This window comes from Panicum virgatum, chromosome 6N, assembly GCF_016808335.1.
Source record: "Panicum virgatum strain AP13 chromosome 6N, P.virgatum_v5, whole genome shotgun sequence".
Lineage (NCBI taxonomy): Eukaryota > Viridiplantae > Streptophyta > Magnoliopsida > Poales > Poaceae > Panicum > Panicum virgatum.
Genome location: NC_053150.1, coordinates 38,836,921 through 38,864,541, shown reverse-complemented (window position 1 = coordinate 38,864,541; position 27,621 = coordinate 38,836,921). Strand labels below are relative to the sequence as shown.

Here is a 27,621-nt window from a genome sequence, read left to right as displayed (position 1 = left end):
ATTACCTCCACAACTATGGCACTGTAGCACTTATTCTAACTAATGAGGTCTTTGACCGTACGATTAGTAAATAATTGAGCACGGTCACTGTAGCATCACTGTCGCTAATCAAGACGGAACTTGAGTCATTAGATTCGTCTCGAAAAGTTACACTCATCCCTAAAAAAGTTTTGCAAATAGACTTCATTTAGTACTCCATGCGGACATTCGTTTTTTTGTGAAATTGTGATGTGATGTGTAGCCAAACATGGCCCTTTCCAAAGTCCTAAACACGGGCACAAACAAAATTCAGAAATTGATACAGTAATTAAAATACTAGAACTTAGAATTACTTGTTCCCATCCCATGTCAGAAGACCAGTATTTGGTGGTGTGAGGAACTACTGTTAGGTCTCGTTACCTTGAGTTCTTAGGTCTGTCAGTGAGATGCGTTAAGGCCTTGGGAGTAATGGGTCTGTTTTGGTTTAGAGAAAATTCCCTGTAAGGCCCTGAGACAAATCACACTTCCTTCTATGGCCCTGGAAAGTTCAAACTCCCTTCTTTAGCCCTATTTTTATCTTGCATCCCTTATATGGCCCTGCCGTGAGATCTCTAGTTAAATCTCAGTTAAATGGCTGTGAAAAGACAAAAATACCCCTAACTCCCTCTGAAGCTACCGCGCCTCTCCCCCGCTGGTGGAGCTCCGGCCGGCCGCCGCGCTCTCCCCAGTTCTCCCCCGCGCCCTGCTCGCCCTGCTCTCCCCCACGCCGACTGCCACGGGCCCCTCCCTCTTCCCAGCGGCGGAGCTCCGGGGGCGTCCCGAGGCCGCCGGCGTTCAACCACTTATCCCCTTATCTCTCCCTTATCCCCTCACGTTCACACAAGAACAGGGGAGGAGGTAGCCGCATGGTTCCCGGGCGCTCGACGTCGACTGGAGCTCGGCACTCGCGCCGGCAGCTGCGCGCCTGGCCATGGGCGCACCGCGCGGGGCCTGTGGCCGGGGGCTTCCGCGGCGGTGGCCGAAGCTGCGCCTGTGGCGGAGCGGGCGGCGCTCCGCGCGGGGCCGACGGCCGGGGGCGCCAGAGGCGGTGGCCCGCGTGCCCGAGCGCCGCAGCCTGCAGAGCACGCGGTGGCGGCGCGGCGGCCTGCTCGCCCGCGGTCCGCAGCCGGGGGGGGGGGCGCCGGCAGCTGCGCCCGTGCCACGCCAGGGCGGAGGCCGGGGCCGGCGGCTGCGCCTACGCGGCAGGGCAGCGGCCCGATCTGTGCCGCGCGGGTGGCCTGCGCCGCATCAGCGGCCGGACTGGTGGCTGCGCCCTCGCCGGCGGACGGTGCCACCTGAACGCGAGCTGCCGCCATCAGCGCGTGTCTGCTCCAAGCGCGAGCCGCCGTCCGCGCTAGATCGGGGGCGCCGCTGTCCTGTTGTCTGCTCCGCCGCCGTGCGGGATCCGGACGGGCGATGTGGGGCCTGGGCGCTCGCGGGTGATGGGGGGCCTGCTGGCCTGGGGGCTCTGCTCGGGGTGTGCCCGTGGATTATAGGGGTTGGTGCTCTCCAATATCTGTTCTCCATGAGATCTTAATATCTGTTGTTTGTGCGCTAGGGGTACTATTGTCTTTTCACAGTCACTTAACTGGGAGTTAACTGCAGATGTAACGGCAGGGCCATGGAAGGGAAGGAAAATGAAATCAGGGTCAAATAAGGAAGTTGCAATTTTGCAGGGTCATAGAAGGAAGCGTGATTTGTTTGAGGGCCTTGCACGGAATTTCCCCTTTGGTTTATCATGACTTTCTGATTTGGTTTGTCATAACTTTTTGATATCCTTGTGTGCTCCCTATCTAATATATCAATTTTCTAGTTCTCCAGTATGTCCTATCAAAACATTCAGATGCGTCAGATTTGATTCGTAGATGTAAGGAACGAAATAAAGACCCAATCAAGCCATCAAGGAGAAGTGAATGCCCAAACTGTACCTGTTACCTTCCACTGAAAGGTTCCGAGATTGTTTGTTTACCAAGGCAGTGTTTAGATCCACCAAAAACCCCCACAAAAACATCACTTTCCATCACATCTCCATCACATCGAAACATTAAATGTAGCAAATGACCCATGCATGGAGTACTAAATGTAGGTAAATAAAAAAATAATTGCATAGTTTTGATGTACGTTGCGAGACGAATCTTTTGAGCCTAGTTAGATCATGGTAGGACAATATCTACCACAAACAAACGAAACGTGGTACAGTGTGCTACAGTTGTTTTTCCTGTCGCTACAGTGCTTTCCAGGGAAACTAAACACAGCCCAAGGTATGAAGTGGAGTGGAGAGTCAAAGGTCGTATTAACATATTTACCCCTCCCTCCGGATCTTACTTCAGAAAGCACAAGATTTTCTGAGATCACTCATCACTGCAGTGGGAGGCTATGGAAGAAGCAGGAATAAACTAACCAGCAGATATCTCAAAAGTCAAACTCATAGTATTGGCTGATAACATGTCCCGACTCCTGAGTGCTTACTGTGAACATGCACGGCCTATTAATGGCACCAAATCGTTTGTCTTTGTCTCCTCCAATTACCTTTTCTTGAGGTACGTCTTGTGCATCTCAGACAGCACTTTTAAGGCACTCATATGACTCTAGTCCTGTATTGAAAGCGGTCCAAACTACACAAGCTGTCAGCACCCCCCACTGATGAACTAGAAGTTAACCTACAGCTTCAGGGTCACTCCATTAGCACTGCAGCAAATATATTTTGATTTGTCCATGGATTGGAGCATGATGGTAGGTGAGAATATTCCCATAGTTGGATGAACAACCATAGGCAACCATAATGTGTGATTCTATCCATAGTCAAAGTACTTTCTTGATGATCAATTGGTTCACTTAAATTGTATATTTTGCCTTGACTTTTGTGTGATCGTGTGCAAAAATGCCTCCACCTGCAAGTTGCATTTCCTGATTGCTCTCTAGCTAGCTAGTCACACCATTCAATATCTTTGATTTGGTCTTTTGGTGAGCAGAGCTAATTCTTTCTTGTGCTACGCTTGCACCTTTCAAGTGATCTAAGCCCTCGTGTAGGTATATAATCAATTACTTATTCACCCTATATTAGGTATACAATAACCTTTCTTGAGTCTTCTGTACTAGGAATTCAAGGAAACAGAGGTTGGAGTCAAATGATCATATAGAGAGCATATAATAAAACCTGCACATGCAGCGATATCAGTTTAACCAGTACTGTTGTCAGGTATTATCAATCTGACATAACTGGAATTTCAGATCTTGACATTAGGTCTAATAATCTTAAGGCGTGACTCATTAAGCAACGTCTACAGGAAGTTTTGTCCACACCATTTTACTAAATTATTCTTACATACTGTTGGCAATAGGAGGTTTAAGAACATTTAATTACTCCATCACTGATTCACTGTTGACTGTTAGGCTTGTTTCACACATTTTTCCCTGACTTGTCTCACACATGATAAACTAAAGGTAGTTCTTTCGTGGAAGCTTTAGGCATTTGCTTAGTTTCTTTATGTCAATTGTCACGTACTTTTCCGAAACACAATATCAAGCACACATCAATGTTTTGCTGCCATTTTGGCAATGGAAGATGAAAGGCGTGAAATAGGACAGGTATAACTGTATGTCAGATTACTTCGTGTGTCTTATACAATTAGATTATTTTTCTGTGTGAAAATCATGATATTACCATTTTTTTCAAATTCATAGAGCATGTAAGAAGCAGTGATTTACCGAGACTAGAGGTAATCAATATTGGTTCTACTACGCTTTTGACTAGGGTTTGCCAATGCATGACGACCCATCAAACATATATGGCAATTTTTTATATTAAAACTGAACGCTGCCAAGTAGGCCAATTTTTTTTCGTTGATATTCAAATTGAATGACCAACTAAACCAAATCCTCAGTCATCTTGGCACATTGACTTGCTCTCTGGTTTATAATAAAGTGTGCCAATTAATTTAAGATCAAGATTACAAGGCAGGATATCCTTTTGTTTCTTTGTTGCAACTAGCCACTTCCGTACTGATGGCACATCAAAAGTTGGTCAGTAACCGGGCATGTCTACCTGACATCACTTTCCTTCGGTCATAAGTGTCCAAACGTCATTTTATTTTAACAACATAAGAGCTGTCCTTTTAGCTTCAGTTTATCAGGAACAGCTAGCCATCAATCATATGAGATGCTAAACTACTCGTGGTTGGCTGGTCATTTCGTTTTCTAACTTGATCCTTCTCCTCTTGTAGTGATGCAAGCTCCCAAGTAAGTGAAAGAGCTAATCTTGATAAACAATCTGGCTATCAATGATCGTATCACCATTAACAAGTCAATTAACAAGTCCTGGCCCGCTTATGCATGCACAAAGACAATTATCTTAGTAGATTGATGAACATTCCTGAGAAGTATTTACACAGCATGGAACGAGGTAATAGCTCATGGTATTTAGGGCACTCCCAACCCAGACTTCATCATAGAGTCTATCCCTATTAATTACACTGCCACGTAGATGTTTTGCTGATGTGGCAAGCAATTTAATGTGGAGAGAGATGCAAAAACGAAGAAACCGAGTCTAAGACGGACTCGACGTCTACGCTGGCTTCGATGCACAAGACTCTACCCTTTCTCCGCGTTGCGAAGTCAGCCATCGTTTCCATGGCCGGCGGACAGATCCCGTGCGGCACCTCCCCGCCCCACCCGCTCCTTCCCACATGAAATTTGCCACAGCTGATCCTTGTTTATTTGTGTTGCATACATGTGTTCATTAAATCCACATCCTTATAGAAACTACTTGTAAAATCTTGCACTGGGATGGATAGTTTCTAGTAATAGAGTCTTGAAGCTATGAAAACCGTGATACAGTCTAGCATTGGGACTGCCCTTACAAGCACTACTTTATTTCTGGTACAATCTATACTACTGCTTATTTGTGCCAACCCTAATGTTCTTTACACCCATCAACCTGCACTCAAAATGTCAACTCATACATTGTAAATGCTTTGGAGTATTGTTCAGAAGAAATCAGAATTTATGTCTAATGCACACACATATACCCTATTGAATCACAAGCATTGAATATGTTTGCTTTCAGAAACCAAAGTTCCAGTAGAGACAATCGAGGTGAAGTGGGTCAATGGCGGCGGAGGTGATCATCTCAGCATGTCGGGTCACTTCACCACCGGTGTCAAGCAACCCCGACCCAGCATCGTTCGGTAAGTCGTCACAGCCATCGGACTCCAGCAACGCCGGCAGGTAATAATCTGCATCGTCGGACTGCATCTGCATGACTGGCAACGCGGAGCAATGCGTTCCCAGCTGGTCATCATGGTTGAACAAGTCATCATGGTTGAACCAGGACGGCGAGGCGCCGCTCCAACCATGATGATCTATCATCAGCAACTCCTCATGGACCATTTGTTGTTGTTGTTGACGATGATCCTTCTCATTACCCTCCATGACATGGGCACCGGAGCGGCTGATCGTGTGCTGTGAGTCAGTGGCTGCAGCTGGTGGCGCCACCTCCTGCTCATGACCGTCGCAACCGTCCGGTACCGATACCATTGGAAGGAGATGGCCTGGAGTGGAGTCCTGATCATGCACTGTCTCCTCCGTTGTCACCTTCCTTTCGTTGCCCCTCGGATGCTTCCTCATGAACACCTTGCATATGACCCACTCACTCTGCATATGATGGCCAGAACAGATCGATCATAATCGGACATCACAGAAACATAGCTTCAACGTGTCAGAGAGCTCAAGATGGATCCTCCATGGAAGCACACATGCAAGTACCAAAGACAAAGAACAAAGAAAGTATAAGTCATCTTCATTTGGGGTTGGTGCGCACCTGTGCTCCTCCGAGGAGGGCGCTGCTGCTCCTCTCGCCCATTGCGTACTCGTGCATGGCCCAGCCGGTCTTCTCCCCTCTCGGTGCCCTGCCGCGGTAGAACACCAGCGTCTTCCTCCTCCCGACGAGGCGGCCGTCCCTGCCGTGCACGGCCTTGTCCTTCCCCGTCGACTTCCAGTACCCGCACCGCGTCGCGCGGCGGGCGCGCACGCCGGAGAGGTACTTGCTGCCCCTGGTGCAGAAGAAGTAGCCCTCCTGCAGGTCGCCTGGGAACATCAACTGACATCAATGAGCAGCTAGAGCTAACTTGCTTTGGATGCCTGGATGAATAGCAAGGCTCATACTGCTACGTACATGGCAGGTAATCCCACGGCTCGGACTTGTAGAGGTCGACGTCGCGGATGGCCGGCGAGGTGAAGCTGCCATCCATGGCCTTCCTAGCGAGGTAGCAGGTGATGAGTTCCTCGTCCGTCGGGAAGAAGCGGAAGCCCGCCGGCAGGAGCTGATCCATCCGCCGCCGCTCTGCTCCGCTGGCAACCGCGGCAAACAGATCGTGCTTAGCAACAAGGCTACCTAGTGAACGAAGGTGACTGACGCACACCAGCAGCGTAGACATGCCCCTCGCTCGTTTTATAGTGGCGAAGGGAACCGTGTGTTATGCAGTTTATTTGCCTAGATTGTGCAGCTGGTAGTTGGGGTTGACGTTGACGCCTACTGCCGCTGCGAACGTACTACGGATTTACAGAATCCGAGAGTGAGGTGCCCTACAGTAGTTAGGACAGCGGCAGGGGCATGCATCATGTTCAATTACAGACTCACTAGCTATTGCAGCAGCATATAGTTAGCTGAGAGGATCCAAACAGAGCCCCCCATTTCGATCTCCTATGAGAATTGTATGTACCCAGGGGCGGAGCTAGCCGCAACAGCCACCGGTGTCAGCTGGTGTCAGCTTCACTGGATATTGATGTCAGCTCACTGAATAAATAGTGCGAAACAGTGTTTCCTTACTGATTTTGGGGAGAGTCGTTGGTGTCAGCTGACAACGACAATTACATGTATCTCCCCCTGATGTACCAGTATTTTAATGAAATACCTATTACTTTTCCAATGCAATCATCTGCCCTCTTTTCCTATGGATGGCTATAATGTTTGATAACACCCATATAGTAGTTGCCATCTTATGATAAGATTCATAGTCAAGGTTGAATTTCTTTAGCTCACGATCACTCTTCTTAGGCGGTGCTCGATAATCCTCTCCCAGAGCTTCATCGTATGGCTCATCAGCTTAATCCCACGGTAGATGTTCAGAGTTGTACTAACTACCGTGAGATTAAGCTGATGAGCCACACGATGAAGCTCTGGGAGAGGGTTATCGAGCACCGCCTAAGAAGAGTGACAAGTGTGATCCAAAACCAGTTTGGGTTCATGCCTGGAAAGTCGACCATGGAGGCGATTTTCCTAATACGACAGTTGATGGAGAGATATAGGGAGCAGAAAAAAGACTTGCACATGGTCTTTATTGACCTCGAGAAGGTGTATGACAAAGTACCGAGAAATGTCATGTGGTGGGCCTTGGAGAAGCACAAAGTCCCAACTAAGTACATTACCCTCATCAAGGATATGTATAAGAATGCGATGACATTTGTCCGGACTTGTGGTGGCGACACCACTGACTTTCCTATTAACATAGGTCTATATCAGGGTCGGCATTGAGCCCTTATTTATTTGCTTTGGTGATGGATGAGGTTACAAGGGACATACAAGGTGATATCCCTTGGTATATGCTCTTTGTTGATGATGTGGTGCTAGTGGACGCGAGTAGAGCAGGGGTAAATAGGAAGTTAGAGCTGTAAAGACGCACATTAGAGTCAAAAGGGTCCAGACTTAGTAGGACCAAGACCGAGTACATGATGTGCGGTTTCAGCGCATCTAGGCATGAGGGAGGTGACGTTAGTCTCGATGGGCAAGTGGTGGCCCATAAGGACACTTTTTGGTATTTTGGTTCGATGCTACAAAAGAATAGCGACATTGATGAAGATGTTAGTCATAGAATCTCAGCTGGCTGGTTGAAATGGCGTCAAGCTTCTGGTGTCCTCTGTGACAGGAGGGTGCCACAAAAGCTAAAAGGCAAGTTCTATAGGATAGCGATTCGCCTGGCGATGTTATACGGTGCTGAATATTGGCCTACAAAAAGGCGACATGTCCAGCAACTGAGTGTAGCAGAGATGTGGATGCTACGGTGGTTTTGCGGGCACACAAGGAAGGATAGAGTCCGGAATGAGCTAAAGTGTGTTGATAAGGTAAAGAGGGGTAGAGGTAGACCTAAACTGACTTGGGACGAGTCGGTTAAGAGAGACTTTAAAGATTGGGATATCACTGAGGAGTTAGCTTTGGATAGGAGCACTTGGAGACTAGCTATCAACGTGCCTGAACTTTGACATTTGTGTTTTTTTGGATTTCATCTCTAGCCTACCTCAATTCACTTGGGACAAAAAAAACTATGTTGTTGTTGTAGTACTTAGATCTGAAGAGATTCTCCTATGATACTTTTACTCACCTCAATCACCATTCACGGTAAGCTATGCGCGCTTGCTTACAGCTAGGCTAAGGGACACTGTACGCCTCGTTTGTAACGAAGAAAAATGAAAACCATTCTTTTTTCCAAAACAAGGTCTCCCTAGAAAAAAAAATCCCTATGACGCTATTTGGAACAAATAAGGTCATTGTAAAAGTCCACTTAAAGTTACCATGGAGGAGAGTCATTTGATAGTAACTTTGAAGGAAAAAGGAACTTAAAGTTGCCATGGAACTTAAAGTTACCACTTACAGCCTCGTGATGTCTTTACACATATGGAACAAGAGAAATTTTACAATAATTGAAAAAAATAGGAATCGTTCATCTGATAAAATCCTAAGGTGGTGAAGATATAAAGTACATAGAAGTATCTAGGATAAAATACCTGGTACTTCCAAAATATGGGACCAAGTACCAAAAAGTGGGACCAAATACTAATTTTATTTAATTTTTATAAATATTTTTCATAGATCAACGGCTAGAAAAAAATTAAAGGTAAAAGTACATAATTTACCATCATTGTAAAAGAGCTCAAGGAACAAACTGAGGTCAGCGTAATAATTAAATGATGTCTCACCAGAAATAAATTCCTATGATGTCATTTGGAACAGATCAGGCCATCAGTGCATAAGTTCCCCAAAAGTTACGCCGTAGTGAGTCATTTGATAGCAACTCTGAAGGAAAACGAACAGGATTGTGATATGTCGCGGATTCCTAATCTTTTTTTTTCTCTATGCTCTCTATTTTCTTGTAGAAGTTTGTGTTCCCTATCTATCTACCTCTTGAACGGTCAAACTTATACGACTTCGAAATAGTGCGCGTGCAAGGTAGACATAAAGTTTTCAGCTGGCCTGTCCTCTTGCTCTCAGTGATACAAGGGGTGTCACTACTCAATTGCGTCAGCTGGCTCGTCTTAGCTCATGACGCAACGCCAAGCTAGCCGCCAACAATTCCGACAAATTAAGCACGTCGCTTAGTAGTATCAATGCACGCAAACACATGCTAATCATTGTTTACGCCAGTCATGACAAAGTCATGCAAGCAGAGCTTTCAACCAATTAGGCATGCTTTCACTCAACAGAACACCGAGCATGATTGATGTATTATTGACGTGGTCCTTGTTTAGTTATATGTTTTGGGATTAGCTAGCGGAGTTGTTTCTGTTTTGAAATGAGGTATTCAAGTGAGCATTCCACTGACTTTCAATTGGTTTATGTAGCACCGGAACATTTGAAGGTCTCTATATACACACACATCCAATTCCATAATAGGTTTGTTGCTGGCGCAGGAAAATGCAATATTATACAACAAAAATACAAGCATAAACTGATGCCCGGATCACCTAATTTCATATGTGCTACTCTGTCTAGAGGTGCTTCCATTTTGGGGCTCAATGTAGAACAATGCATATGTACCGAATGGCATACTTAATGTTGACATTTGGATAAAATCGCTATAAACTGCTTGTTGATGACAGCAGCGCCAGCTAGGTCAAAGGACGTCCTGTACTTGTTTCTGCATTGTCACTCAAGAAGCTTGTTGCAGGTGCTGACCCCCAGCGCTGCAGCTAGATGCCAAGCAGCATGGAGGTAAGAAGTTTGTGGGAAGACGTCATCAGCGATGAATAGGGCGCCACCCAGTAAAGACGACATCTTGTGTAGGTTATGCGCCATCTTGAGCTCTGGTTCCATCGATGCTCTTTTAGCAAATGAAACCTAAGGTGAGGGAAGGATGTTATAATTGGTCGACTCAACAGATAGAAAGATGGATATGGCAAGACTGACAAAACAATGATATAAATCAAACAAAATAGTATAAGCATATATGTATATAAGCATACAGAGAATCAGAATTGTTTATTGTGTTTCGAATAAGATGCCATGAGCTTTGAACTACTTGCCTCCATTATCCCAGTGTGGATGGCTGAAACCATCAAGGGTTGAAATGGTAGGAGTAATGTTGATGCTGCCATAAGAAACTTCGGGTTCTCGTCTCGAAGCGCTCTTGATAAGCACTGCATGAAAGGTGTTTTGTCAAAATGCCCAACACATCAAATATTTCATATAAACCATCCGAGTTTCTGTATTAGCACATCCCTAAAAAAGGGTTTAGTCAATGCAGCCATTGATAGTATACATAAGAACTTGCATGTGCATACCAATTTGAAACATGAAAGTAGTAATTGATATTGGTACATTCTGAAAGACAGCTATCTAGCAGACAAACCAAACCAAGTTGGTCACATGCTTTTCATGGTTCTTCCAGAATGGATACGCATTTCAGCAATCATCTTATGAGAATACTTCACTTACTAGTGTTGAAGTGGCAATCATTGTATAGTCTGCCCATCGCAAATATTTTCTGATTTCTCCTCGTGAAGTATGGTACAAGCTAGAAGCTATTCCAACTCCAATTAACGAGTTTGCATAAAGTGCAGTATTCAAGTTCTTTCTGCACAACTGGCACATAACCGTTAGTTGATACTTGGTAGCAACTGAGAAAGAAACCAGAAGGTAATCTTACAAAAAAAATAATAATAATGGCTCAGACGTGGGCTTGCCTTGAAGTTTGCAGTCCAAGAACGATGAAAGGAAGTGAGGTGACAACATTAGCAATAGTTTCACCAACATGTTTATCACCTGGATCAGAATAAGATTTGCACAATGGAGTCACCAAATGATCAGCTAGGAAACTTATACTCTACCAATGTGATAAATTACACATACATGAGAGGCTACAGTGGATCGGCTTCAAGCATGGGGGTCTCCGCTGCCATAGCCGCCTGTAAGTATAAAATAAATCATTAAGAAACACAATGTAATGAATTTCCAAACGGTGTTCATGTGTAGGTGCAAGAAACTTACCGGATTTGCAAACGCCGGCTTGAGCCAGCACCCTCCTGCAATTCACAAGTTGAAGAATCCATAATGCTAGTTTTGACTGCTTCGTCGTCGCTGTATAGCGACTGACCCGCAAATTGTACCCCGTAGAGGCCATTCAGGCCCCCAGAAGGCCTATGATCTTTTTGGACTCCCATTTATTTAACCTATTCGTATCTTGACCACTAAGCAGAACAGGTGGTATCCTGTTGCCAAAAATGAAATGTCAGTACGGAGCATGGTTCAGAAGCTCAGTCTACAAATCCACATGATCAGACAAATGACATACTGATAATGCAAGCACTAGACCATATGAAGCACTACGCGAAGGGAGCATTGGAAATGAAGTGAGCATATCTTATAGCTCCTGGTCCCTAGGTATGCAGAAATGAAATTCATGTTGGTTCAATGTGATTACGAGGATCTGTAATCGGCTGTTTGCTATCCTGACATTGCACACACGGAGTTACCCACAATTCCACAATGCTCGCGGAAGTGGATTTTCCACAGCTAGGACACGGCTACGAATTTCCCCACGCCCACCTAACAAAGGAGGGGAGCACAATGAAGTGGCTCGCTCAACACAGCTCATCACAAGAAACCAGCAAAGTAAAGCCGTGACTCCTTTCCATCCCCGTTTCTTGGCAACCATGAAACGAGAGATACACACGCCCGGCCAAGCAACCAGGCGCAGCAGCTCCTCGGCCCGATTCCCACCACAACCACGCCTGCTGCTCCGCTCGCGCGGGGCCTAACCACACGACAAATTCCGACGAAATCTCAACTGCTCCTGACTTGCTATCGCTTGGCACTGCGTTAAGGAGCTCGTTTAGCAGAAGAAACGCACCGATTCGGACCGCGGGAGGCGCTCGCTCCCCCTCCTCTCCTCCCGCTGCGGCCCGGCTCCCTCTCACCGCCTCCCGCAGCAATTGCTCCCCGCCTCCCTCGTCCCGCCGGGAGTGGAGGCGAGAGCCGGGAGCGGAGCTGTGGGTGGTGGAGCGAGGGAGATTGGAGGAGAAGGGAGGGGAGGATGCCTGATCCGGGAGCTTCCCCTCCCGCGCGGAAGCTAGCGGCGGAGGGAGGAGGCCCGGCTCTCGTTCTCGAGTCCTCCCCGGCTCCGTGGAATATTCGCACCTCCGCGTCCTCCACACGTGGCGTCTTTTTTATTTTTATATTTTTCAAAAATATTTTTTATAGAAATATATTTTCAATTTCACAATTTACAGTTTTATACCCCTACCGCCCGGAGCCTTGGCGGGAGGCCCTTGGCGGCGGGGGGCCTGCCGCCCGGCAGCGGGCGGCAGGCTCCCCCACAATGTATAAAGGCTTCTCTCCCCTCTCCTTCCTCATTTGCTTCCCACGACATCCACAGAGCGGGAGGGAGAGAGGAGGGGTGAGGGAGGGAATTGTAACGGCGAAGCCCTGCTGGATTTTGGATCGTAATCACAGGTAATAAATATTTCTCAACTTTGTCGATCTAAATTTTTTTATGTTTAATTTTATAAATAGTGTATGCAGTAGTAATAATATTTTAACGATTTAGGTAATGTTTTTAATATAATTTAGATAGAATTAAGATTAGTTTTTAGAAAAATCAATTAGGTTTACCAAAAAATTTCGAGAAATAGTAATAAATTGTAGAAAATGCTAGAAAAGTATATGAAACATTCAGATAAATTGTAGGAAATGCAGAAAAATTTAGAAAATGTTAGAAAAATATATTTATTAAAATATATTGTAAAAAAATTGTAAGAAATGCAAAAAAATGTTAGAAAAGTTTATGAAAATGTAAAATAAATTGTAGAAAATACAGAAAAATTTAGAAAATGTTAGAAAAATATATTTATTAAAATATATTGTAAAAAATTGTAGGAAATGCAAGAAAATGTTAGAAAAGTTTATGAAAATTTAAGATAAATTGTAGAAAAATGCAGAAAAATTATAGAAAATGCAGAAAACTTATATTTTTTTGTGTTAGGTATGGCCGAAGATACGCCAGCTCTACTTGACGGAGTTATAGACTCGTCGCACCGGTCCTTCCTTGTAGTGGTTCAGCGCGTGAAACTTAACGTGCTGCGTCCACATCCACCAGCGGAGTTTGTTTCTGTTGACCCACGATGGGTGCCCAGGTGATATGTCGTCGGATTATGTTTCTAAGAATAGGTTTGTTTCGTATACGTTTCGTACTTACCTTTGATCGTTCTATTTTTCAGGTTGAGTGAGACTGGTCTTCTTACTACAGGTCGTCTTGCTGAGAGTGGTTCAGTAAAGCTGGATAGGTCCCTACTGACGGCTCTGGTTGATAGATGGAGGCCTGAGACAAACACCTTCAATCTCCCTTGTGGGGAGATGACACCGACCCTACAGGACGTTGCGATGCTGCTGGGTCTTCCTATCAGTGGGGATGCCGTAGTGCCTCGCGTCGTCCCGCCTACGTGGTTGGACGATCTAGAAGAGCGTTTTGCAAATATTGACATTGCGATTGATGTAGAAGAGCACCCAAAAACAACAGGGCCTGCCAAGGCATGGATCCTGCAGTTCCAGGTACATACCTTGTTTTGTTACAATTAATGTTAGAGTTATGCTTTTGACTAGTGCAGTTATGGTTTTATTTTATAATTGATCTCGTACTCATAAATGTTCATTTTTTCTATGCAGCCCGACAATTTGGCACATGATGCTGATGATGATAGCGTCACTCGATCCCTTGAGGCATATCTGTTGTGGTTGTTTGGATACATAATGTTCAACAACTCACACGGAGTCTATGTGGATAGAGTGCTTGTGCCTTACGCACAGGAGATCGCAGAGACAGCTGTGGAGGAAATGCATCAATACAGTTGGGGTTCAGCGGTACTTGCAGCCACGTACCGTGGCCTCTGCAAGGCATCGGCGCAAAATAAGTACAATGCAATTCTTACAGGATGTCCGATTCTGCTACAGCTTTGGTCGTACGAGAGGATAGCAATTAGTCGCCTGCTTGTCGACCACTCACCGTATGAGCTGGATATGTACGGTGACACCGAGGACGATAGGCCCATCATGGGGACTCTCTGGTACGCTCGTCAGGTACGGAAATAACTGCTACTCGTACTATTCTATTGGCAATTCTGTTATTTTGTTTCACTCTCTTTGTATTTTTTATTTGTACATATTATTATTAATTTTGTGCAGAAGAGATGGGCCCACGTACAGTCTCGTCGGGCCTATCCTGAATTTGTGGCTGAGTTTGATCGGTTGACACCCGAAGACGTCGTGTGGGAGCCTTACTCCGAGTTGGCTATAAACACTCGTGCACCGATCGGGATATCTTCGGTTTGCTTTCAGGACCAGGCCTTTTGGATGACAACTACAGCATTGGTGTACGACGTTTACATTGAGGCTCACTGTCCGGATAGAGTCAGGAGACAGTTCGGTCAAAGGCAGTTGTATCCTGTGTCGTCAGCATTGGATCGGGTCAAACGCCATGACCACAGGTAACAATTCATATACTACTTCAGTGACTATGCATTGTATAGTTAACTAATCATATTTGACTAAATTGTTTTCAATATTTAGTTTGTCGAGGACTGGGCAACCCTTCTCCAATATGTGGGTGACAAGGGTGCAGCCTTGAGTTGATGACTGGGACCAAGCAGAGGAGAACGTGGCGCTTGCGACCCCTGCACACACGGAGGCTTCGTACAGGGCGTATCTGAGCTGGTACCAGCCTCAGACTCGTTGCCGCTGGATATATGCTTACATGCAACCACAGCCGCATGTTGCGACAGCACAGGATGGCTACGCACGACATAGGGATGAGGCATTAGCTGGGGCGGTGAGTCAAAGTTATCATCGCTTTTTAAATACTTTGGATTACAGTGTTAATGTCTTTCTTTTTCTTGCTTGCAGTTTGAAATGTGGAGGTTGATGGACGTAGATGCCAGGGCGAATTTGATGAGGATTCGAGCGGGATCTATGATGGATAGGAATGAGTAAGAGTCGGCCTGGACCCGAGTTTCACAAAGAGCCCATTCCATGCTTAAAGACTTTGGTAGCCGGACATCGTACGATGACTCGTACGGTTCGTCTCAAACCTCGACCTCGTTTCCTTGTGGTCCCACACAGCAGCAGCCTTCCCAAGCACCTTATTGGTCTCAGCAGCATTATTCAGGTACGTGAGGATAATTACTGACTTCCTACTTTGAAGCCAACAATTAATTCTCAGTCCATACAGGTGATGCACACCCACCTTATCAACCTCATGGAGGGACTCAGTTTAGTACCATGGCACCAGCTGCAGGGATGTCATTTCAACCAACACAGGCACCACCACGACCTTTCGGTAAACATATAGTCCATATCTTAATTTCAATTAATTGTGGTATGAAGTCTAATTCCTTTTGTATTTACATATAGGATCACAACAGTTATATGATGCGAGACCTTCTTCGTATTACTCTACGACGACAGCAGAAGGAACGCAAGGTAAATACCTAATCCGTAGGGCGAATTTATCATGTTCTTCTTATTTATATGAATATTTTAAATAATTTGAATGGTTTACAGGATCGCACCACCAGCTTCCTGATATGGGTCATTCATCGTATCCACCACCAATAGGTACTTATGATGAATATGTACCCAAATATATGACTTATAAGACGATGATTAAGATATCTTAATTGCTACTGTATAGGGCCCACACAGGATACCTTTGAGGCGAACTTCGAAAATTGGAGTCGGTTATTTTCTACACCTAACCCGCAGGCCGATCCTACCTTCTAGACACCTGTGGCCACCGGACGTCCAGGTAGAGACGTAGGGCCTCTAGAGCGACACACCTACTCTACAGACCACGTCCACGCTCAACGTAAAAGAGGTCGACATGGCTGGGGTGGCCGGGGTGGTTAGGAGGTGCTTCTAGCTGTTTCTGTATTTTTGTTATGGACATGTCATCATGTTATACTTATTTCGTTCTCATGCATCACCTATTTCGTTCTCATTTGCGTATGTATATGAATTGCTAGCTTATACTTTTCATATTCATGTACTTGACTAATGGTTTTTATTTGTATCCATATCTAAAACCACATCTAATGGCCCACTGCTGCAATTTTGCGGGGGAGCCTGCCGCCCGGCAGGGGGGCGGCAGGCTCCCGCCAAGGGCCTCTGCGCAAATAATTTTTTTATTTACATATAAATCCCTGCCGCCCTCTTGCCGGGCGGCAGATCCCCTACCGCCCCCTGCCGGGCGGTAGGGGTATGAAACTGTAAATTATGAAATTGAAAATATATTTCTATAAAAAATATTTTTGAAAAATATAAAAATAAAAAAGACGCCCACACGTGCCTTGCTCTAACGGGCTTCTCCGTTTGTTGCTTCACGGGCCCATAGGAACCCGTGTCCGCTTCAGCTTTTGTTGGGCTTGTGGCCTCAAGTAGCCCATGGGCCGTGGCTATTTCATTGTTGGGTCGCATCGGAAGAAAATATATATGTTCCTCCCACCGTTTGTTTCTCAGCATCTCTCATTGTCCGGTCAGTCTTTTATGCTTCCAGCTTGGCTGGATAATAATAATGGAACGATGAAGGAAAAAAAAAGGCTGCTGATGACGCATGAACTAATTTTATTGTCGTCGGTAGGGGATCGAGCATGTTCAATAAATATCATCCATGCTTGTTTTTTTTAAAAAAAAAGGCTCAGACCAATTTTATGCCGTGACTGTTCTTTTCCAGTTTTCCCCCCTTTTCACGGGGAAGTTTGCAAAAGCCAATATCTGTTATCTTACTTTTATATCGACAAAACACCCACACCTGCCGTGCCCAGAAAAGTCAAACCATGAGATTTGAATACCCTTTCATAGTCAATTATGGCACCTAAATAAAACAGGATTGGTTTAGCAGTCGACGCACTCATATGAGCTACATTCCAAGTACACACAACTAATAATAACGTATTCTTGGAACAAGAATTATAATTTTTTTTAAGAATCTTTATTGAAGATAAGGCAATGCAACAATGCAATCATTCATCTCCTCTACGAGTTTTATAGCACAAATCTAAAATATCATCAAAGTCAACACACATCTCCATGAGATATTTTGATGCACTTATTGTACGTATACACGTACGGTTATCTCCAAGTACACTTATTCTATTTTGATGTTTTCTTCAAGGATATACTTTTGACTTAATGTGAGGTCTCTAGCTGTAGCGTTAGTAAAGGAATGACGTCCACTTCAATAACCGGAGGAGTGCATTTGTTTTCGCTAGCTTATGTGTCACATATGTGTTGACATCGAGGCAACAGCACCTAATTGAGTATCCACACGTTTCTTTCGAAAACTGTCCTGCGTCATCCGTGCCCTAATCTAAATTAGCTCCTATCCCATTTTCAATGACAAATTAAAATATGGCACTAGGGTTGCTGACGATACTAGTACTACTAAGGGCGTGTTTAGTTTGCAAAATTTTTTTGAGTTCGGCTACTGTAGCATTTTCATTTTTATTTGATAATTAGTGTTCAATCATAGATTTATTAGGCTCAAAAGATTCATCTCATCATTCACAGCAAACTGTGCAATTACTTATTTTTTAAACTACATTTAATGTTCCATGTATATATCCAAAAATTCGATGTGACGGGAAATTTTGAAAAAAATTTAGAAACTAAACATGGCCAAACTACCATGGGTAATATTTTATTTACCACAGGGCATTGTTGGACACGACCCCTTTCGTGTCCTCTTGTTATCTTCCTCGATCTACATCAGGGAATATATCATCCAGGAACCTGGTAACTGGGATCCTTTTGCAAGGAACCCAGTTCAATTCCGGGCACCTTTAAATCACAGCCGTCCATCTATTACGGTGTGCAGATGGGGTCCAAGTGAGCATATAGACAGCTAGAAGTAGCCTACAAGGGCGAAAAGGAAGGTTATGCTTGCTCAAAGTGAGACTTGATCGTGGATGCTTCATCGGCATCACATTCTTGTGGATCTTTTGACATGTTACGAATCTTGGGTTGTTAAGGAGGGACAGGACAACGCCGGCGAAAAGGACCAAAATTCAGGATAGCTGGCCGGACTGGTGCTGATCGCATGCCAAAGACAATATCGGAGTAAAAAAACAAGTGCTTGTTACAAAATGGAAATCCATGTAGCTAGCATGACAAATCTGAATGCGAGTTCTCGCAATAATAAATTACATCTAGCACCGGCTGTTTGACGCCAGGCTAGTATACGTATACCTTCCCCTTCCTTTTTTTTATGGTGGCGGTACTCTATGATTCGTATCTAGCATGCTGTCTTGTTTAGATGCAAAAAGTAAAAAAATTTAGGTGTAATGTATTGTAGCATTTTTTGTTTGTATTTGATAATTATTGTCCTGCCATGGGTTAACTAGGCTCAAAAGATTCGTCTCGCAAATTATAGTCAAACTGTGTAATTAGTTATTTTGTTTAGCTATATTTAATACTCCATGCATGCGTTCAAAGATTAAATGTGATGGGAATCTTGTAAAATTTTAGAATTTTGAGTGTATTAAAAGAAACAAAATGAAGTAAGCTTCAAAAGTGCCGAGGTTAAAAAAAAGAAAAAAAAGGAAAGGGTGAAGAAGAAAAAGAAGGAAAGCAAGTCGACATCAGATGAGCCGGAGAAGGCCGCCACACCGTGCCAATCTCGTCCTCGCCCATCCCCCGCCGTATCCCACTCCCGGTCCCGCTCCCCCGGCCGCACGATCCGGCATCGACGGCTCCGGGACCCCCCACCCCCGCCCCGCGCCTCGCTCAGATGCCGCCGGCCTGGCACCACGAGCGCGCGCGCCGGCTGGCGGGTGGCGTCTCGCGCCCGGACCCACCAGCAGGCCAGGCCAGGCCAGGCCAGGCCGAGGCCCGATTCCCACCGCACCGGCCGCGGGCGCCTCCCCGCCTTTAAAAAACAGCCGCGGCACGCGACGCCGCCGCCGCCGCCCGTCCCGGATCCGACGGCCCCGCGCGCGCGCCGCGTCGGCGTCCGCACCCACCCCGGCCGCGCCGTCTCGTCTATTTACTGCTGACCCCGCCGCCGCTGCTGCGGCCGCCTCGCCTCGCATCTGCCCCCGCGGCCCGCGCCCACGCCCGCAGCGCCTCCGCTCTGCTCGCCCGCGCGCGCGCGCGCTCCACGCCCGCCGCGCGCCCCACCCGGGATCGGGATCGCTCGTCCGCCATGGCGCCGTCTCTGCTCGGGGTCACCACCCGCCACCCCCCTCCCGTTTCCGCCCTGCGCGTTTTGTTGAGCAGCGGAGGTGAACTTGACCTGTCTGTCTGTCGCTCATGGTGCGGTTCGTGCGTGCAGGGGTTCACCAAGTCGCTGGCCATGACGGTCCTCTCCGAGATCGGGGACAAGACCTTCTTCGCCGCCGCGGTACGCCGCCTGCCCCCAGCTCCTCCTCGCCATCTCCTCCTCGCCATCTCCTCCTCCCCTGCTCGTCCTCCTGTCCTGTGTCCTGTCGTTTTTTCTTGCCGTGTCCGCCTCTGCTCGCGTGCGCCGCGCGTCTGCGTGCCCGTGTCAGGTGCCCTTTCCCGCCAGGTGTTCGGCGGTGTGCCGCTCCCCCGGCGCGGCGGCGTGCCTTCCTGCACGGCGCTGGCTCGGCTCCGTGACGAGATCGCGGCAGATTCGCCGATGGAGCGGGCGGGCGGGACGCCTTTGGCGTCCAATTGTTGGCCGGAGTCGCTTGTCAGTTAGTACTGCGCAGCTGAGATTAGGAATTTTCTTATCACTAAGCAGTGACGAGCTAGTTGTAACTGTAGATTGGGAGCTCGGATTCGTTTATGCTCCTCTACCGAGGAAACCAGCTGGGGAACTGAACTGTGCACTTGGTTTGCTGCGGCCGCAAAAAACTTTACCCCATTTAGCTCAGTGCGCGTGGGTTCCACGCATGTGGGTGCGGACTGTGGGCCGCCATGCCTCGCGATTTGCTGGAGCTGTTGCACTTTGCCGAATTCGCTAACCTGCCGTATCGGTAGGGTCCTTCGTTTCTGTTCTGGTCTTCTGGAGAACAATAGTTCTGAAAGGATGCTTGTCCTTTTCCACAAGAATTGTTTCACCAGGGTAACCTCGGAGTAACGGAGTAACGGAAGCTGGAGGATTGGGTGTTGGCTTGAGAGGATGAGGGATTTGACTGGGTCTGGGCCTAGCAAGACAAATATACCCCTTTCTTGATAGGCTCATCAGCATTTTCCAATACCTGCTTTCAGACGCTTCATTTTTTATGGCCCTTGTTTCGAGTACTGGTTTACTCGTGTTTTATTTATCTTTATTTATTAGATCCTGGCCATGCGCCATCCAAGGAAGCTCGTCCTGGCAGGCTGTTTGACTGCATTGATAGTGAGTATATTTGAAATCTTATTACATGCTGTTCTGTGGTATCCTTTTCTTAATCTGTTTAATGTGTTCTCTTGGGACAAAATTAATTGATTTAGTCACTAATTTAGGTGATGACAGCTCTATCAGCCTGTCTGGGTTGGTCTGCACCAAATCTGGTAAGTCATTGCAACTGTTGGTGGAATTGTAGCTGCCTTGCACAACATTTTATTATGTCAAGAACACAAACGAATTTGTTTATTGTCTGTTTGCTTTTATATGCTATAAAGTTGGGTATATTTTGTGAGTTCTGCTCAGAAAGACTCAACCATATGGCGCCAACATCGACATGATTGCTAGTATCAAAAAGACAAAAATAAATATTTTGTGGAGATTTAGGCAAAAAATATGAGGTGTCGTGGTGAAGACGGGTGCCGTCGACTGGACGTAGGATGGGATTGGCGACGGCGATGGCGGCATGCTCAGCCTGTGGATCGGTACCGATGATGTCGTTGTAGATCCGTAGCCCGGAAGACCATACTGGCAACCAGGCGGCATGGTTGGCTGAGGAGGGGGCGGCGCCGGCTGGTAGGGCGCCGGGTGGAGGGCCGACAGATGGCCGTAGATGTCGCGGATGGCCAGCAACATGTCGGTGAGCACCTTGAGCAGGGGGTCCTGCGTTGGCCCCTGGGCGCCCATGGCTACGGCGGATATAGTGGCTGGCAGCGGCGGCTGTGGTGGTGGGAGGGTGGCAGGCGGCGGTGGCGCAGAGGTGGAGGATGTTGGGGGGGGGGGGGGAGCGGAGGTCGCAGGCGGGGGACCTGACATCGCTGATACCAGATTGGTAGAAGCTAGGGTTTCCCACCTGAGAGAGTTGCTGCGAGGAAGAAGGAGAGGGCGCAGGGAGAGAGAGAGCGGCGGCTAGGGCTTCCAAGAAGCCGGCAACAGATAATTGTTGCTGCTTAATTTCCATCGACCAAGTGTTTACAAATATATATATCTCTAGGACTCTCTCTCTAAACAATAAAGCCTGATAATTTCTATGGGCCCTGGGCCCTTTACTAAACGTGGCCTAGCCACCTCTATGGCGCCTGGCATATGTGATGCCGGTCATAACAGAGGCGTTATTAGTACATGTGCCTGTTTTTGTTTTGGTGATGGAGCCATAGTTGCAGTCCTGATTGTACTTTACTTCGTATCTAATCATTTTTTTACTAAAATGTGCAGCTGACTCCCTACAAATATTTAGCATAGTAACTAAAATGCATGCTCTCGTCAAATATAATGGTTAAAACAAAAGCAAGATCAGTACTCTTCTTTACACAAAGGGGTTTGCCTTAGTGTTAGCTCTTAGCACCTTTCCATCATTTTCTTGTGATGTTATTAGGAATTTTGTCGTTAACTTCTAGGTATATTGCCTAGCAAATGCTACTTAACTGACAGTATTATGTTGAACAGATATCACGTAAATGGACTCATCATGTGACCACTCTTCTGTTCTTTGGATTTGGCATTTGGTCATTGTGGGAAGGCTTCAAAGAAGATGGGTACTGATCTGCTTGCTGCCTTTCAGTTAACTCATGATCTGCTTTTTGTATTTGGTATTTTAGTGATTGATTTGACTAAGTGATGCAACTTTCATTTAGGGACTCGGAAGAATTGGCTGAAGTGGAAGCAGAGCTGGTTGGCATATTTCAGCATTTTGTTGTGTTGTTTATGGAATGCAGTTCAAATAACTTATTGCTGAGTTGTGCCTGATTTCAGGATGCTGCCTTTAAGAGTAACAAAGGTGAATCAAAAAATAAATCTGAGGTCAGTACACAAGTGATATGTTCCTTCTCATTTGTTGACCAGATTCTCTAGCAGAACATTTCTGCATGCATAGTTATATGATTATCCCTCTGAATGCTTTGAAAAATAGAAGTCATAAATGAGAAATAAAATGAATTTTCGTTTCTACTCTTTTCATCAGAATGTGTCTTCTCTCAGTAATCTCATCTGCCTTGCAAGTTTCTTATGTGTCTTCACATAAATGCACCGACAACTTTGATGTGTATCCAATTAGCTTATCATTTTCTTTGTATTGCATATTTTCACATATGAACATATATCTTCTCTTTTGTCATTGTTTGTTTGTAGAACAATTGCAATTTTTGAGGACAGAGGAAGTTATGAAAAGCTTGTTTGTTGGTGTTTACTTTCCATTAGCCATTATTTGTGTTGCAAGATTGATACTGAATTAATGCTATTTTAGATCTTCATCTAAAATCTGTATTGATGTTAGGCAAACGATGATATGAAGAAACAGCAAAGACCGTTTTTGATGCAATTCTTCTCACCAATATTTATAAAGGTACCAACTGCTGATTATATTCTTCTGTTTTGTCTGGATGATTAACATGTCCTTTTGATTTCTGTGCTGTAGGCATTTTCTATTACATTTTTCGGCGAGTGGGGTGACAAGAGCCAGGTAAGTTGTATGGAAGTATTATTCAAGTATTAAGGTTTGCAAAGGACATGTTAATGTCAGAAACAGATAATGTTTTTCCTGTACTGATGAATCTCTTGTCAGATTGCTACTATTGGCTTGGCTGCTGATGAAAACCCATTTGGCGTTGTGATCGGTGGAATCATGTACGAATTGCTTCTTTTATTGACCAGTATCCTCTGTTTAAATTGTTTATTCTTTGTCCCTAATAAACCCTCTCACTGTTCTTAGAGCGCAAGCACTCTGCACTACTGCTGCTGTTCTTGGCGGAAAGAGCCTAGCCACACAGATATCTGAGAAGATGGTAAGAACAGAACTAGTGTCGAATTCATTTTCCGTAATGGCATTAGTGCCTGTGTCCTGTGAAGTATGAAATACCCTGCATCTAACTCGACGCCTGTCTTGTCGTTAGGTGGAACTGTCAAGTGGAGTACTCTTCCTGCTATTCGGCATCATGTCATTGCTCTCAGGGCCAGAGGGAGAATTGTAATACCTCCTGGAAACCTTGTTCAGCATGGGTGATTCATTAGTTTAGACAACAAATTGTAAACATTTTCACTCGCCGTTCATAAATAACTACGACATGTTACTGAAATCTGAAGCAAATTGCATTCTGTTGTGCCTAGTGCTTGAAAATCTTCAGGAGATGCTGCTGACAACATCAAGTACGATGCCTTTGGTACTGAAATTTTGTTGTCTGTTAACTCTCGGTAAGTTTTTTTTTTTTGAAACTGTGGAGAGGTAAACGGCATGGCAGTTGCAGTATACTGAATGCTTTCTTTGCCTTTCTGTAATCAAAGTAGCATTGTTTTTTTTTTCTTTCAAAACACGCAACTTCTCACACTCGTATTCACATGGAAACTCATAAATGCACCGTGCATGTTTTTTTAAACAGAGACTAACCTGTGAGTCTGGAGTAAGAGTAACTAGTGTGTACTGTGAGTTTCTGAATGATATAGGAAACTGCTTTAGGAAGGCAAATAGGACCGTTAAGATGGGTAAAACCACCGTTGACGTCTTATATCCAGTCGTGACTGTGTACTACTGTACTGTGAGTTTCTGAAACTAGAGTGTGCAATGTGAGTTTCTGAATGATGCTGTGAACAGAATAGATCAAATGGGCCTTGCAATGTACTCTACGAGCAAGGAATGCGACCATGGGCTTGCGCTTCTGCGGGTCTGCGACCAGCAGGCCTTTCCTCTGTTTCTCCTGTTGGGTTCTTTTGCCCGTGAACTTCAAATGATGGGTTATGGCCCATTTCGGTAGCCGGAATAATTTCCCTACCAGATCGGTAAAAAAGGAAGTATGTGACATGTCCACGTCTCCTATCGGACTAGAAAAGCTGGGGCGCGGCGTTGCCGCGCCAGTTTGAGTTGGCCCAACAGAGTTATGCAGTTGTTTCAGTGTAGCATTTTGGCTGGTATTATCGCTGAGAAGCTTTAGAACCTGCATAAATCATTTTATCCAAATTCTAGAACCCTGGTGACAGAAAGATGACCCTTACTTGAGCCCTGCATCAGGTTTAGCATGTTTTGGATAAATTACCTAGTCATAGTGAAGAAGAAATGTAAAATTGTATTAGTATTTGGCAATATGCGGTTCATGATAAACAATTTTGGAGAATCCGTGCATGCATAAATATGGCACATAAAGCTATTCATTGATGTAGACCATGATTTCTGAATATTTTCCATTGGGCACTGGACAAATTTCCACCCACATTGTCTTCTCATATTGCACAACAACGCAGCAATCCACTCGCTTTTACCAGAATTCAATACTCCTGTTTTTTTTTTTTGCGAGAAAGAGATGCATATTATATTAAAACAGCACAGGAAGCAGTACATCTCGATCTTACAGTAAAGAACCTGAGTAAAACTAAAATTACAACATAGCCCCTACTGTATATCTTCTTCCTCAGGCTGAGGAGTCGCCGCGCCTTCTGAGCTCGGATGCCAGCGCCCAGGAGCTCCAAACTTCCCATCTCCCCGATACAAATCGACGGGCGGACACCAAGCATTGGTAAACCGCAAGAAATACTCGAGGGGAGGGCATCGGCCGTCGGCCCCGATGATTTGTCCCCGCATCCGCCATCTTCCACCATGGATGTGAACCATCCAGCGCCCAAAGCTCCAGAGCACCGCAACAGCAAGCACAGAAAGTAGACTAGCAGCACCCCCAAAGAGGAAACCGCAGGCCAAGAGACCCATCCGCAACCAGGCAGATGGACCCAAACCATCCTCCAAGAACCCATCGAGCAAGCAGAGAACTCACCCGACACATCCTTGAGGAACAAAATCCACCCTGCCTCGCCGCCGTCACCGACAACCGACAGGAGGAACCAAAGCCGCAAAAGAAGGAGAATCACCTCTTCAAGCTGACAACCAGCCGAATCGACGACCTCCATCCTCCGGCAAACCCTAGCCTCGCCGAACGAAGGCGCTGACGAGGAAGACCTAGACCTAGATAGACTACTATCTACCCTATCTATAGCCGCACGGCGTTTCCGCGGCCCACCCCTCCCTCCGACGCCGGTCTGGCCGCCGGAGGGAGGAGGGGCCGGCGGAAGCGCCGCCGGCAACTTATCCGCCTCGGTGTCGCCCCTTTCGCCCCTGAGCACTGTAGATGGGGATAAGAACGAGTCGAGCGGACACGTCGTCTATCTCCCCTTTAATTCAATACTCCTGATGTCAAGTCCCCATGCACAACCTAGAAAGGGTGATACAAATAGGACAATGTGGCACCTAGTGATTAATGAAAAACTATAATTACAATCCCCCCTATGCTCCATGGCTGTATAGGCCATCTATCGTGCTCACTAAAAATGCAAGTTATATTGTTTAGGTGATAGTTATGGTTCAGAAATAAATGGATGATGGTCTTCTCTTTGTTGAATTTAGATAGATAGGGTCAATAAAAGCAAACAGATTGCCAAATTCAAATTTAGCTAGCAGAGGACCTTCTGTGATGAGATAAACAAAAAAATTATACCCTTAAAATAAAGAAGAAGAAAGCCAACTTCTGATTAAAAGCGATCTTTCAACTTAAAGAATAAGGAATAATGAAATATTGAAATGCAACGTTTGCTTAAGAACTAACCTTGTAAAGATTTGTAAATGTAGGAAGTGGTGCAGTTCGCCTAGGTTCTCTGTGTCACTTAACTGCAATAACTTTAGGACTGGGAGATTAATCAAGTTTGTGAAGGAATGCAAAATGGTAATAAAAGAACTGAAGCAAACACCAGTCTTGTAGATGATTTCATTATATTCTTATGTAGCAGTGGATGCATTCTTTCTAAACTCAGTATTGAGAAGTCTCGTAACTGTACTAATATTGAAGTGGAAAAAGATCTATGGTTGAGATACTAAGTTAATAATCCTATATCTTGCTGTCAAGACAAATGCATTACTCACCAATTCCTGATAGAAGCGTATTTGTTCAATTAACATTGTCAATCGATTTCTTCTTCAGTAATTTTTTTTGCATACCTCTTTGCTTTTCTCCTCCTGGAGCTGATCCCCCATGGGTGGTGCTTTCAATCCGTGCTGGTCCGCTCAGGATCAGCTGCTCCCCACGGCCGCGCGCCCGTGCCACTAACTCGCCCCGCAGCTAACGCGTGTCAGCCGCTGCAGCTTGCCGCGCGTGGCTACTGTAGCCGCCCCCCTGAACCGCGCCGCCGCCGCTCCCTGTGCTATGCGTGCTCGCTCCCCATGCCGCACGCCTGCGCCGGCCCGTGCGCCCGCGCTCCCCTGCGCCGCAGCACCCCTGCAGGCAAGACAGCCGGGCTGCTCCTCGTGAGCCCTTGCAGGTGAGGCCGCCGCGGCTGCTCCCACGCTGCCGTTGTTGACGACCAAAATTGGCACTGGTCGAATAGACCGGTCTGACCGGTGCTTGAGAGCGGTCTGACCGGTCTGGACCATGTAGCCGGTCTGGCAACACCGACCGGTCTGACCGGTGGATCGGACCGGTTAGACCGGCCTACCTGGAATCCGAGTGCAACTAGAACTCTTTGTAGATTTAGATCTGTAATAGGATTTCTTGCAGGATAAGTCCACCCCACCCTATAAATATAAAGGGTCACGGCCGATTAGGGTATCCAATCGATCAAATCAATACAACTTTTATTTTTTTACTTTTCTTTTGCCCTAGCTTTTTCCAATCTACTATTTGCTGTTCCTCCGTCGTCTCTACGTCGATTGAGGGCGTTCTAGGTGGCCTGCCGACCCTAGAACAACCCTACGTGCGCCTACCCCGACGGGTCTTCCCGGGCTAACGTTCGTAGGCTTCGTCACCGATCTGCTCGGCGACAACCGGTCTGACCGGTATACCCAACCGGTCTGACTGGTCTAAGCATCGGCGCTGCATTGTGCCATCGCTCGCTGCGCGTTCAAGCGTTTTCATGTGTTGGCCCTAGTTCTGCGCCAACATATTTTGGCGACTCCGCTGGGGAAAAGAAAAAATAAATCAGTTGCCATGACCGGTATTCCTAAACCTGGTGAGGTTGATTCTGCCAATATCCG

At 46.0% G+C, this 27,621-nt stretch overlaps 4 protein-coding genes across 4 annotated transcripts; 1 reads left to right on the top strand and 3 right to left on the bottom strand.

Moving 5' to 3' along the window:
* Positions 1–4,934: 4,934 nt before the first annotated feature.
* On the bottom strand, positions 4,935–5,742 carry LOC120678734. Its single transcript, XM_039960052.1, has one exon. It carries the CDS (start codon positions 5,674–5,676, stop codon positions 5,080–5,082), a length of 597 nt encoding a protein of 198 aa, XP_039815986.1. The 5' UTR covers positions 5,677–5,742; the 3' UTR covers positions 4,935–5,079.
* A 73-nt stretch (positions 5,743–5,815) lies between these two features.
* Positions 5,816–6,452, bottom strand: LOC120678146 (NAC domain-containing protein 100-like). The gene is made up of 2 exons (XM_039959300.1): positions 6,191–6,452; positions 5,816–6,102 (listed from the first exon to the last, which is right to left on the bottom strand). Exons 1-2 carry the CDS (start codon positions 6,450–6,452, stop codon positions 5,816–5,818), a joined length of 549 nt encoding a protein of 182 aa, XP_039815234.1.
* Positions 6,453–9,627: 3,175 nt separating this feature from the next.
* LOC120678730 lies at positions 9,628–12,438 on the bottom strand. Its single transcript, XM_039960047.1, has 7 exons — positions 12,138–12,438; positions 11,276–11,496; positions 11,138–11,193; positions 10,972–11,050; positions 10,724–10,862; positions 10,312–10,425; positions 9,628–10,126 (listed from the first exon to the last, which is right to left on the bottom strand). Exons 2-7 carry the CDS (start codon positions 11,446–11,448, stop codon positions 9,935–9,937), a joined length of 753 nt encoding a protein of 250 aa, XP_039815981.1. The 5' UTR covers positions 11,449–11,496; positions 12,138–12,438; the 3' UTR covers positions 9,628–9,934.
* A 6,899-nt stretch (positions 12,439–19,337) lies between these two features.
* Positions 19,338–23,736, top strand: LOC120678729 (GDT1-like protein 5). Its single transcript, XM_039960046.1, has 12 exons — positions 19,338–19,496; positions 19,605–19,673; positions 20,577–20,636; positions 20,744–20,791; positions 22,071–22,159; positions 22,259–22,295; positions 22,377–22,424; positions 22,897–22,965; positions 23,038–23,082; positions 23,185–23,246; positions 23,332–23,404; positions 23,513–23,736. The coding sequence occupies exons 1-12, from the start codon at positions 19,476–19,478 to the stop codon at positions 23,588–23,590; spliced, it is 699 nt and encodes a 232-aa protein (XP_039815980.1). The 5' UTR covers positions 19,338–19,475; the 3' UTR covers positions 23,591–23,736.
* The last annotated feature ends 3,885 nt before the right edge of the window (positions 23,737–27,621 follow it).